General features: G+C 40.8%; 1 protein-coding gene across 3 annotated transcripts in view; it reads left to right on the top strand.

Annotated features, from left to right (window-relative positions):
* Positions 1–12,366, top strand: part of FAM168A (family with sequence similarity 168 member A) — a 215,981-nt gene that overhangs the window by 181,320 nt on the left and 22,295 nt on the right. For all 3 annotated transcript variants that reach the window (XM_057553023.1, XM_057553022.1, XM_057553024.1), the window contains one exon: positions 9,243–9,323. In XM_057553023.1, coding sequence (XP_057409006.1) covers positions 9,243–9,323 — 81 coding nt within the window. The remainder of the gene's footprint in view (positions 1–9,242; positions 9,324–12,366) is intronic.

Genomic DNA, 12,366 nt, shown 5'->3' with positions numbered 1-12,366 from the left:
TGCTACTGTGTCGTTTTTATAAAACACAAATTTGAAACTCCCCAGTTTAAAATCCTCCAATGGATTCTTAAATTCCATGCCTTAGCCTGGCATTCAGATCTCTTTACAATCTGTCCCCAGTGTATTTTTTAAACCTTCATTTCCTGCCACTCTTCCCTACTCACTGTAACCTCCAACCACACTGAACTATTTGCCATTTGCCTGATATGGAATACATTTTCATGCCTTCATGCATGAAATGAATATATATTTCTTTGTCCCCACCCTCAAACACCTCTGACAAACTCCTCTTATTCATTGTTCAAGGCCAGCTAAAATCTTTCTTCTTCTGAAAAGCTATTCCCAACTGTCCCAGACCTGTTCTTCACTCCTTCCTCAGCATTTCAAGAATACCCCAACATTCTCTGATTATATATCATATATATTGCCTATAGATTAATATAAATAACCTATGTTACTTCCCTGTTAGACTGTAAGCTCTATGTAGAGAACCTAGCACGATGCTTGGCACAGTAAGCATCTGCTAGATGCTAACTATGCTGATGGATAATGATGAAGAAATCTGGATTAAGTCACTTTAGGCCTTCATTGACCACTTATTACCAGTCTTGTTGTGTCAATTCAGTTCTTTTTTTTTTTTTTTTTTTAAATCAAGGGAAAAAAAGAAGAGTGAGCAAGGCAGGAAGAAAATGGAATTATTTTAAGGGAAGATGATTTGTAAATTGAAGTCTGACCAAAGGTGGACAGTCAGGATGGGGAAGAGTTGAAGGAGTTGAGTCTGGATTTGAGCTAGAGAAAATTCAGGAAGAATAACTGATATCTTCATATCTGTGGACAGTTGTGCTGGAGCAGAGGAAACAGACATGTTCTGTGAGGGTGGAACTAGGACCAGTAGTTTAGAAGCTGTTCAGGGTTAGATTCCTTACAAGGTTGATTTTTAGCACAGAGTAAAGAATTTCTTAACCTCCAGAGCTCTCCAACAGGAGCTTTGACTGCCTCAAGAGATTCTGAACACACCATCATTAGAAGGTGTGCTGGCAGAGGCCATGTGGCCAGCCATGTGGGCCACTATAGAAGATATTACAGTGCTGAGTGTCAAATTAGACTCAATCATCTCTAATTCCTCTTCTAGCTGTGTAATTCAGTGCCTGTGTGATGCTTTTCAATAACGTGAGCATGACCTATATTAGGATACTGAGTGGGAACAGAATAGCTTTTTTTTTTTTTTTTTTTAAATAACTGAACGATCTTTGACCAAATCGATTCTCCTGAGTAATTTCCTGTTTTCTCAGGTTTTGAATCTGAAATAAAAGAATGTTGGCAAAGAAAACGGCAGCCAAATCCAGAGGTTTACGTGAAGTAGACTCATGTTTTGAGGGAGGTTGTTAGAATGGACTTTGTCTCATTCAGCAGGCCCAGTTCTGTCTCCACTCTCTTTTTAGTAGTTGTGTAAGATAAGTCTAAGCTTCAATATCCTCATCTATAAAATGGGACTAATAATGTATTTCATGGAGTTAGGGTAAAAATTAAGTCAGATAAAGAAGTGCCTGGCACAGTGCTCAGAACGTGTTACAGATTCAAAACTATATCCTTCCTCTTGCCCTCTTCTTTTTTATTTTGAGAGAATTAAAGATTTTTGTTTTGCTTGTTTGGTTTTTTTGGTCACCCCCAGGGTTGGGGGACAGTTTTCTTCATTTTAATTGTGAGCTTCAGAACTAAAGTGTCTTCATTGCATAAGTGTTCCCCATGCTCACAAAGGAATAATCCTCTTTGTCTTCCTGGCCCAAGGAGTTAGTCTTCCACTACCTTTTTGGTACTCTGCTATTTTTACTTCCTAAAGATCAAGTAGTTTCAGAAATAGTTTCTGATTTCTCTTGAAAGTAATTTCTAATTTCCATATTAATCAAAAAAATAGCTTTACATTTCTTCAGTCCTAATCCTAGTAACAACAAGTAAAAGGGATTAGATTGTATTAACATCTGTAAAGCAGTTAAAGTGTATGCATCAGAATCCCAGGAAACCTGATCACTACTGTAGCCTTTGAGGTACAGAGGAGAAAAGCTCATTTGTGTCCATTTATTCTCTTCACTCTTGACCTCCAAAGAATATAAATACAGGAGGGGCACACTTGTTTCCAAGGAGCAAGTCATAGTTATTTGGTAAGTGTGGAAAAGGCCAGTTCCCACCACTGATTTACTGAATAATCTCAGCCAAAAAATCACTTTACCTCTGTGAGCCTTGATTTCCTTATCTACAAAATGGACAAAATAACATTAGTGTTGTTTTGAGGCTTGAATGACATAGCATGTATGAAAATATCTTTTGTCTGAGTGGTGGGTGAAATATCCATGGTGTATTATTTGAACTCCATGTCTTTACCCCCAATGCACTTCAACAGATCCAGGCAGTCTTGGGGAACTGGGACTTGGAGTGCGCTCCGCTCACTTTAGTGGGGCAGAGCCTATCCAGAGTCTTGGGAGTGTGCTGAGAGGAGACTTCAGCAGGTAACAGCCACAGTCTAGCAAGTGTTACTATGAACTGAAGCTTACATTCTAGTAGTGGGAGATAGGCAGTCTCCCATAAATACATAAACATATAGTATATCAGGTTGTTAACTGCTGTGAAGGAAAACAAAGCATGATTAGGAGCACAGAGAGTAATGAAAGTTGAAGGTAGTATTTTAGAAAGAATGTAAGGTGACCCTTGAACAGAGTTCCAGAAGGGAAGAAAGAGACAGGGTAAAGGCTCTGAGATGGGAAAGTGCTTGACACATTTGAAGAACAGCAAGGAGGCCATTGTGGCTGGAGTAGATTAGCATGGGGGCAAGTAGTAGGAGAGGAAGTTAGAGAGGTAGCTGAAGTCCAGGTGGGTCACTGAAAGGATTTCACCATAATTGTCTTGGGAAGCTACTGTGGGGCTTAAAGAGAGGAGTGTCATGATCTGTTTTAATGTTTTAATGGATCTGTTCTGGCTGCTGTGGTAAATAGACTGCATAGGATCAAAGGTAGAAGAATAGACCCGTTAAGAAGCTATTGCAGTAATCTAGGTGAGAAATAATGATGACTTGGACTAGGATAGAAAGTATATAGGCAATGAGATATGGTCAGATTTTAAATATATTCTAAAGGTGGAACTGAAAGGATTTGCTGATGGATTAGATGTGGATAGGAGAAAAAGAGTAGAGTCAAGGATGATTTTTGGCCTGAGGAGCTAGAAGAATGAGTTGTCATTTACTGGTGTGGAGAAAAAGCTTAGAGAACAGATTTGGAAGGGAATGGGAAGATAAAAGTAAATATTTAATTTTGAATGTCATAAGTTTAAAATAATAATAGCTAACTTTTTGAAGTCTTAACTGTTTGCCTGGCTCCTAATACTTTGAGGTCTTACTAATTTAATACTTATAGCAACCTATTAAGTAAATAATATTATTATTCCCACTTTACAAATGGGAAAACTAAAGCACAGAGAGGTTAAGTAAGCGGCCCAAGGTCACACAAATAATTAGTGGTGTTGCTGGAATTCAAACCTAAGCTTAGATCTAGCTCCAGAGACCATACTCTTAGCCACTCTACCCATATAGCCTTGATGTCTAGCAAACATCCAAGTGGAGATGTTAAGTAGGTAGTTAGATACTGTGAGTCTGGAGTTCAGGACAGCAGTCCAGTCTAGCAATATGAAACTTGGGCATAGGTAGTGGACAGATGAAACTGAAAAGGTAAGTTAGGGTCAATGACTGTAAAGGGAGATATGGTCACAAGAAGACAAAATGATGAGATCAAGACCTAAAAGGCAACCCACCCTTTTAGGTGTGGTTAACCCATCAGTCCTGCTTCGTAGAGCCAAGGAGGGTACAAGCCAAGCCACTTATGGATGTCCCCAAAATGCTACCCTTCATCCTTCTGCCTGGAATGTTCTTCCTGCCCTTTTTTTGTCCACATCAAGGGACACCTAGTGCCCAGTATAATCCCTGGCAGACAATAGGTACTAAATAAATGTTGGTTGATGAAGGTCCCTTCTCTGCTCACTTTACATCCTTGTCATGGCACTTTTTGGGCTGCATTCTAACTGTCCACTCAACTGTTTTTCTCCCTCATTACTTGGTGACACTCTCTAAGCCAGGGACCCTCTTGGATTTGTTTCTTTTGTTTTTAAATCTTTCATAGCTCCAGAATACAATGCCCTGGGTAATCTCTTTATTGAGTACCTATTCTCTGCAGTTATCTGTGCTAGGCACTAGAGATGCCAGCATCATCAACAGAGGCAGCAGGATGAGTAATATCAGTTGGGGACAAGGAAACAAAATAAAACAAACCCAGAAAAGTTGTAGGAAGGAAGCCCAGCTTTCATATGATACCCTTTTTGGACAGGGGAAGTTGATGGTCGGGAAGCGATACTCTCTACTGGCCACACAGACTATTCATCACCACCCTGTGTTTGAGAAGCTTGGATGCTTGCTGTCCAGGCTGAGGGGAAGAGGAGGTGGTGGTGTGTTCAGGGAGTAGAAAATAGGAACTGATCAAGAGCTGTTGTGTACAGGCAAATGAGACATAGCTATGCCTTCAAGAAGCTTACAGATTGGGGAACGGGGGCGGGGGGAGGACAGGAAATGTAAACAAACCATTGAAGTACATTGTGAAAAGTTCTGTCATTGGGGATGCATGTGTCTTCAAATTTGTTCTGTTCTACAGGGTAGAAGGTACAGATAGAGTTTGGTGAAGTATGAGAAGTCCCTTTCAGACAGTCAGAGCAGTTTCACAGTGGAGGGGGCTGCCGAGTCCCAGGAAAGGACGGAGTTTATTGTGGTCAGTAGAGGCGTAAGAGCTGGGATGAATGATGTGTGAGTGTGTTGCAGAGTAGCCCTAGCCTCAAATGGCCTTGAAGGTGCTTCTAACCTCTGCAATCTGTGACCCTAATCCCTTCCTTTTTCTCAGCCTAAGGATGTCACCTAGAAAATGAAGAGGGCTCTTTCTAATGCTTCCATTCTTTGATACCTGCCAAATTCAAGTGAATGAAAAATAATTCTACTTAGAAGCACTGAAGGAAGATCCTGTAATTGCCCCTAAAGTAAAAGACATCTGAAATGACATAATAAGGGTATGATTACCCTTGGCTGTACAATCTCTCACATGAAGCTGAATACAGATTTCAGCCATGAGACCAGGTCACTTCGCTTCCCAGATTAAACCCTTGACTTTCTGCTTGAGAAGTGGCAGACCTCCATATTGCTAATTAAGTGACAACAAGTTGGCTGCCTTGGTTCTGAAATCAGAAAATGATTGGGAGTAAAGAGAGATGAATTTTCTTTGGAATTGGAAAGGATTTAGGGAAAGGTATATTAACAAAGATACACTATTAAAGCTCAATATTTATAAATCCCAAAGAAGCTTTTAGGGATTTAGGGATTTAATCTTTGACTTTTAAAATCAGCTTTCCATTGTCAGTCAAAATACCAATGAGCATTTAAAAACTGCAGGGAGCAATGAGACAGGCACTTACACACTGCTAGTGTGAGTACAAATTGATAGTCTTTCTAGAAAGCAGTGTGGCAAAGTATGTGAAGACTCTTAGCATGTCACTTCTCATCATTTCTGCTGCTACTTCCCTGATCTGAGCCCCATCATCTATTGCAAGGAGTTTGCAGTAGCCTCCTAACTGGTCTCTCCGCTTCTCTACTCTTCCCCCATTATAGTTTGTTTTCCACACAGCAATCAGAGTGACTCTTTTCAAACATAAGTCAGACCATGTTATTATTCTGCTCAAGACCCCATCATGGCTTCTCATTTCACTCAGAGTAAAAGTTGAAGTCCTTACAGTAGCCTGAAGGCCCTACATGAACTGACCAGCCTTTTATCTCTCTGACTGCTCTACTACTACTTTCCCCCTCGCTTGTTCTACTTCAGCTACACTGGCCTCTTTGCTATTCCTCAGACATGTCCCATATCATATACTCCCAACTTAGGGCCTTTGAACTGACTGTTTCCTTCCTGTGAAATGCTCTTCCTTCAGCCATCTTGCTTGGTTAACTCTATTTCCTTCAAGTCTTTGTGGAAACCTTACTTTCTCAGTGTGTCTTATACTGGTTACCCTATTTAATAGTGCAGCCCCAACACCGTGGCACGTCTTGATGCCCTTTACCCTGCCCTTTTTCTCTTTTCCATAGCACTTAAGACTGTTTTTTTAATATTTATTATTTATCCACTGCCTTCTCCAACCCTCTTAAAATATAAGCTCCACAAGGGCAGGGATCACAGTGTCTGGCACAGAGTAGATACTGAAATGTTTGTTGAATGAATGGGCTTTAAAAATAGCACTATCTTTTGACCTAGAAAGCTCACTTCTAGAACTCATTCCTGAAAAAATAATCAGAAATGCAGCCAAAGATTTATTTGGGTTGTTCTCATACCTTTATTTATAATAATGAAAATTTGCAAACAACCTAAACCTATAAAAACAGAGTTATGGTTAAATAATTTGATATATCTACATAATGGAATATTATCAAGATATTAAAAAATGTTTTGAAGAAAATTATGTGGGAAAATGCTTATAATGTTAAAGTTAAAAAATAGAATTTAAAACAACATTTACCCTTATCTCACACCATATACAAAAATGAATTAATGATGGGAATTCCCTAGCAGTCCAGTGGTTAGGACTTCGTGCTTTCACTGCCAAGGGCCCGGGTTCAGTCCCTGGTCAGGGAACTAAGATCACCACAAGCCGTGCAGCACAGCCAAAATAAAAAGGATCAATGATATAAATATGAGTGTCAAAGCCTTAAAACTCTTAGAAGAAAATATAGGGTAAATCTTCATGACCTTGGATTTGGCAATTGTATTCTAAGATATGACACCAAAAACATGAGCAACAAAGGAAAAACAGATAAATTGGACTTCATCAAAATTAAATCTGATAGTTTTTTTTTTTAGTTTTTAATGGAGTATAGTTGATTTACAATGTTGTTAGTTTCTGCTGAACAGCAAAGTGAATCAGTTATACATATACATATATCCACTCGTTTTTAGATTCTTCTTCCATATAGTTCATTACAGAGAACTGACCTATGCTATACAGTAGGTCCTTATTAGTTATCTATTTTATATATAGTAGTGTTGTATATGTCAATCCCAATCTCCCAATTTATCCCCCTCCCCCCACTTTCCCCCCCAGTAACCGTAAGTTTGTTTTCTACATCTGTGACTCTATTTCTGTTTTGTAAATAAGTTCATTTGTACCATTTTTTTTTTTTTAAGATTCCACATATAAGCGATATCATATATTTGTCTTTCTCTGTCTGGCTTACTTCACTCAGTATGACAAATCTGATAAAGGTTTAATATCCAGAATATATTATAAAGTCCTACAATTCAACAACAAAACAACCCAACTTTTTAAATGGGCAAATGTTTGGAATAGACATTTCTCCAAACAAACGTACAAATGATCAATAAGCACATGAAAAGACGTTCAGCATCATGAATCATTAGGGAAATGTGCATCAAAACCACAAAGAGATACCGATTCACACCTGCTAGGACGGCTATAATTTTAAAAAAATAGAAAATAACAAGTGTTGGTGAGGATGTGTAAAAATTGGAACCCTCGTGCATTGCTGGTGGGAGTGTAAAATGGTATAGCCACTGTGAAAAACAGTTTGGTGGTTCCTCAAAAAGCTAAAGATAAAATTACCATATAACCCAGCAATTCTGCTCCTCAGTATATACCCCCCAAAATTGAAAACAGGGACTCAAACTGATACTTGTATATCAGTGTTCACAGCAGCATTATTCACAATATCCAAAAGGTGGAAACAACCCAAGTGTCCATCAACAGATGAATGGATAAACAAAATGTGGTATATATATATATACAGTGGAATATTAGTCATAAAAAGGAACGAAGTTCTGATACATGCTAAAACATGAATGAACTCTGAAAAAATTATGCTAAGAAGCCAGGCACAAAAGGATAAATAGTGTTTGATTCCATGTGTTAGAATACATAAAATATCTAGAATAGGCAAATTCATAGAGACAGAAAATAGATTAGAAGTTAATCATGAAGAACCTAGGGGCAGGACAGGAATAAAGATGCAGACCTACTAGAGAATGGACTTGAGGACACGGGGAGGGGGAAGGGTAAGCTGGGACAAAGTGAGAGAATGGCATGGACATATATACACTACCAAATGTAAAATAGATAGCTAGTGGGAAGCAGCCGCATAGCACAGGGAGATGAGCTCGGTGCTTTGTGACCACCTAGAGGGGTGGGATAGGGAGCGTGGGAGGGAGGGAGACGCAAGAGGGAAGAGATATGGGGATATATGTATATGTATACCTAATTAATTTTATTATAAAGCAGAAACTAACACACCATTGTAAAGCAATTATACTCCAATAAAGATATTTAAAAAAAAAAAAGTTAAGACAGGTTATGGGAAGAGGGAATGGAGTGTTATTGCTTAATGGGTACAGACTTCTGTTTGGGGTGGTTAAAAACTTTTAGAAATACACAGTGGGGATGGTTGCACAACATTGTGAATGTAATTAGTGCCACTGAATTGTACACTTAAATGGTTAAAATCACAAATTTTATCTTATATATATTTTGTCACAATTAAAAAAATGTTTTTAAATCCCTGTGTATAATATGCAGTGGTGGGCTGGATCAGGCTTGTGTGGGCTCTCTAGAGCCAGTTGTGAGCTTCTCAACTACTTATTCAGTGATGTTGGTAGCTTGAAATTGTCCATGGTTGGGAGTGCTTACACCATGGAACTTAGCAAATGCTACAAATAGGGCTCCACCCCAATCCCCTTGAGCCAGTCGTTAAATATTTACTAGCTCACCACTGAATATATGTGTATAAAAATGCATAGAAAACTATCTGGAGACATAGATGCCAAACTGCTATTATCTCTGCGGAGGAGAGTAGTATTATGGCAGGAATGTGAAAGTAAACTTACACTTTCTACCATATATACTTCCATAGTGTTTCAAGGTTTTTTACAGTGAGCATATAGACATATATTTCTTGTACTGCTTTTAAAAAACAGACAGAAAAATGTGTATATGTTGGGACTGTGGTATTGGTGATTTTTCTTGAGAGGCTAAAACCAGTCACATATACTACCTGAAGTGGCCCATGAAGAGGCTGAAGGCCAAGCTTGGGACTTGGATTCCATTTCCTCAGAAATCTGCTTTCTTCTTGCCCAACTAAATGGAACTTTTTTGTCTCTTCATAGGTTACCCTACAGCCTATCCAGCTGCAGCCCCTGCCTACAATCCCAGCCTGTACCCCACCAATAGCCCCAGTTATGCTCCAGGTAAGGAGAAAGTGAAGACAGCAGTGGTGAGTGGGGTGGGAGGTGAGGCTCTATTTGGGAAAAAAAAGCCCGAAACACTTGCTGGCCTTTCCATGTCCTTAATTGCTCTGGGCTCAGCCTGTCCACGCTTGATTGTCCAGGGAGTCCCCTCTGGGAACTGGGACAGTTCAGCCTCCGGGAATAGAATTTCTTCCATTCTCCTTGGGACTTAAAGTTGGCCCATCTCTCTTCTGCTGGAATATCTGAGACGTGTATCCTCCTCACAGAACCTTTTCTGCTCTCCCAGTATCCACACTCAGTTTTTGCTCGGTTTCCCCTGAGGCTGCCATTGACACACACACACACACACACACACACACACACACACACATACACACATCCTCGGTTTCCCCTGAGGCTGCCATTGACACGTATACACACACACACACCACCCACCCACCCACCCCTTCCTGGACGTGGATTTGGAAAAGAGTGAGAGACTTGCCACATTTTCAAGCTGCAGCGAGGAACTTGTTTTTCAAAAATAATAAAGGCCCAACACTCCTTGGATAGAGGTTGAAATAGATTTGAAAGTATCGAAGTTTGTTTCAGTTTGGGAGCAATGCAGAGGTTTTACCACCATCTTGACCCCCACGCTCAAAAAAACAAGCCACTCTCAGCTGGTGCTTTAATACTCAAGGGGCAGGAGAAAGAGTGTGGGCTCTGCAGTTAGTAAGTCCTGGGTTTGAATCCTGATTACTCAACTCACTAGTTGTGAGTCCTTAGACAAGTTACCTCACCTCTCTGAGAAATGTGCTACCTACCTCATGGTTGTAGATGGTTTTATGTAAGTTCCTCTCCATTTACTCAACAAGTATTTATTTGCTGAATGTCCTCCACACTAGAACAGAAAAAAGGAAGGATGCTGTCTTTGCCTGAAGTAGCTTACAGTCCATTTGGAAGCTGACGTGTGAACAAATTCATGGCTGTACGGTGTGATGAATATTGTAAAAGGAATACGTACAAGAGGAGAGGAAATGGAGGAGGGAGCAACCTCTGCCTGGGGTTGAGGGTGTAGGGGAGGCTTCACAGAGGACCTAGCAGTGGAGACTTGAGGGAGAAGTAAGAGGCATTCTTTCTTGTTTGGTTGGTTGTTTTTTTGTTGTTGCTGTTAAGAGGCATTCTTTTAAGCATACAAAGGAAGAGTTGGGCATTCCAGGCAGAGTAGAGCCTGGGCAAAGGCATGGAGATGTAAGGAATGACACTGAAGAACCTTGAAGTAGTGAGAATGGTTGAAGCATAGGCTCTAGGGTGGCGGCGTAATAGAGGAATCTGGACTACAGATGTGCGAGGGCCAGATTTGGAAAGGCCTTGAATGTCATGATAATACCCTCATTTTCTTGTTTAGTAATTTTTTTTTAAATACCATTTGTTTTATTTGGCAATTGTGACTTTTTAAAATAAATTTATTTATATCTTATTTATTTTTGGCTGCTTTGGGTCTTAGTTGCTGCGCAGGCTTTCTGTAGTTGCAGCGAGTGGGGGCTACTCTTTGTTGCCGTGTGCGTGCTTCTGATTGCGGTGGCTTCTCTAGTTGTGGAGCACGGGCTCTAGGTGTGGAGGCTACAGTAGTTGTGGTGCGTGGCCTCAGTAGTTTTGGCTTGCGGGCTCTAGAGCGCAGGCTCAGTAGTTGTGGTACATGGGCTTAGTTGCTCCACGGCACGTGGGTTCTTCCTGCACCAGGTATCGAACCCATGTCCCCTGCATCGGCAGGTGGATTCTTAACCACTGCGCCAACAGGGAAGTCCCTGCATGCATTCTTTTTTTCTTTTTTTTTTTTAACTTATTTATTTATTTTTGGCTGCATTGGGTCTTTTTAAAAAATTTTATTTATTTAATTTATTTTTATTTTTGGCTGTGTTGGGTATTTGTTGCTGCGCGCAGGGTTTCTCTAGTTGCAGTGAGTGGGGGCTACTCTTCGTTGCGGTGTTCGGGCTTCCCATTGCGGTGGCTTCTCTTGTTGCGGAGCATGGGCTCTAGGCGCGCGGCTTCAGTAGTTGTGTTTCATGGCCTCTAGAGCGCAGGCTCAGTAGTTGTGGCACACGGGCTTAGTTGCTCCACGGCATGTGGGATCTTCCCAGACCAGGGCTTGAACCCGTGTCCCCTTCATTGGCAGGCGGATTCTTAACCACTGCGCCACCAGGGAAGCCCCCCCGCATGCATTCTTAACCACAACATTATAGTTGAAGTCGGCTAGAGAGAAATTGAGGTGTTAGACTAGAGCAGTCAGATTAGAGAGGAAAGAGAGAGCAGACAGGAAGAGCCTGAGATTGTGGGGACACGGGGAAGGGAGAGATTGGAAAGCTCCTGGCATGTGTAAAGTACTGATTAAGTTTTAATTTTAAAGCACACAAAATATCAACCCACGTCTAACTTGATTTTCCCCAATTTTACATTTTGAAAAGTCAACATATTTCTAAGCTGTGGCTAAACCAACCCAGACCATTTTCTCACACAGTCCACTAGACAGGGTGGTATTAGCACATTGTGTCAGAAAGCCCCAAATTGGGAGTTGGAAGACCGGAGTTATAGCACTAACTCTGCTACTGATTTTGATGTGACTTTGGGCAGATCCTTTTCCCTTTGGAGTTACACATATACACAGCTGGTCTGTGTCATATGTTGGGAGGCTGGCCTCTGCTTTTACCAGGTCTCCTGACTGCAGTGGAGGACCTGACTCAAGGTCAGAGAGGACAGTGTATGTACTCTCAGCTTCCTGCCAGAGCTGGCCGTTTGTGATGCTGAGAGATGCCTGCAAAGGAGCCAGGCTCTCAGGTTTAAATTCCTCTCAGCTTTTTCAAGAAGACCAAGAAGTTGCTTCAGAAAGAGCTATTTTTAGCAGCTCTGAATACCCAAAGATGTCCTCTATCCAGGATGCAGGGAAATATTTTACTCCTTTATTGGTTCTGAAAGCAATGTGGGTACTTGAAGCTTTCTTCCAAGCTCTTAGCGACTTCAGGGATCTTACTTAAGAACTGTTTGGCCCCGCAGGAGGCAGAGCCAA

This window comes from Balaenoptera acutorostrata, chromosome 9 (assembly GCF_949987535.1).
Source record: "Balaenoptera acutorostrata chromosome 9, mBalAcu1.1, whole genome shotgun sequence".
NCBI classification, from domain to species: Eukaryota; Metazoa; Chordata; class Mammalia; order Artiodactyla; family Balaenopteridae; genus Balaenoptera; species Balaenoptera acutorostrata.
The sequence above is the reverse complement of the archived record's forward strand: the minus strand, read 5'-3'. Positions and strand labels throughout refer to the sequence as shown.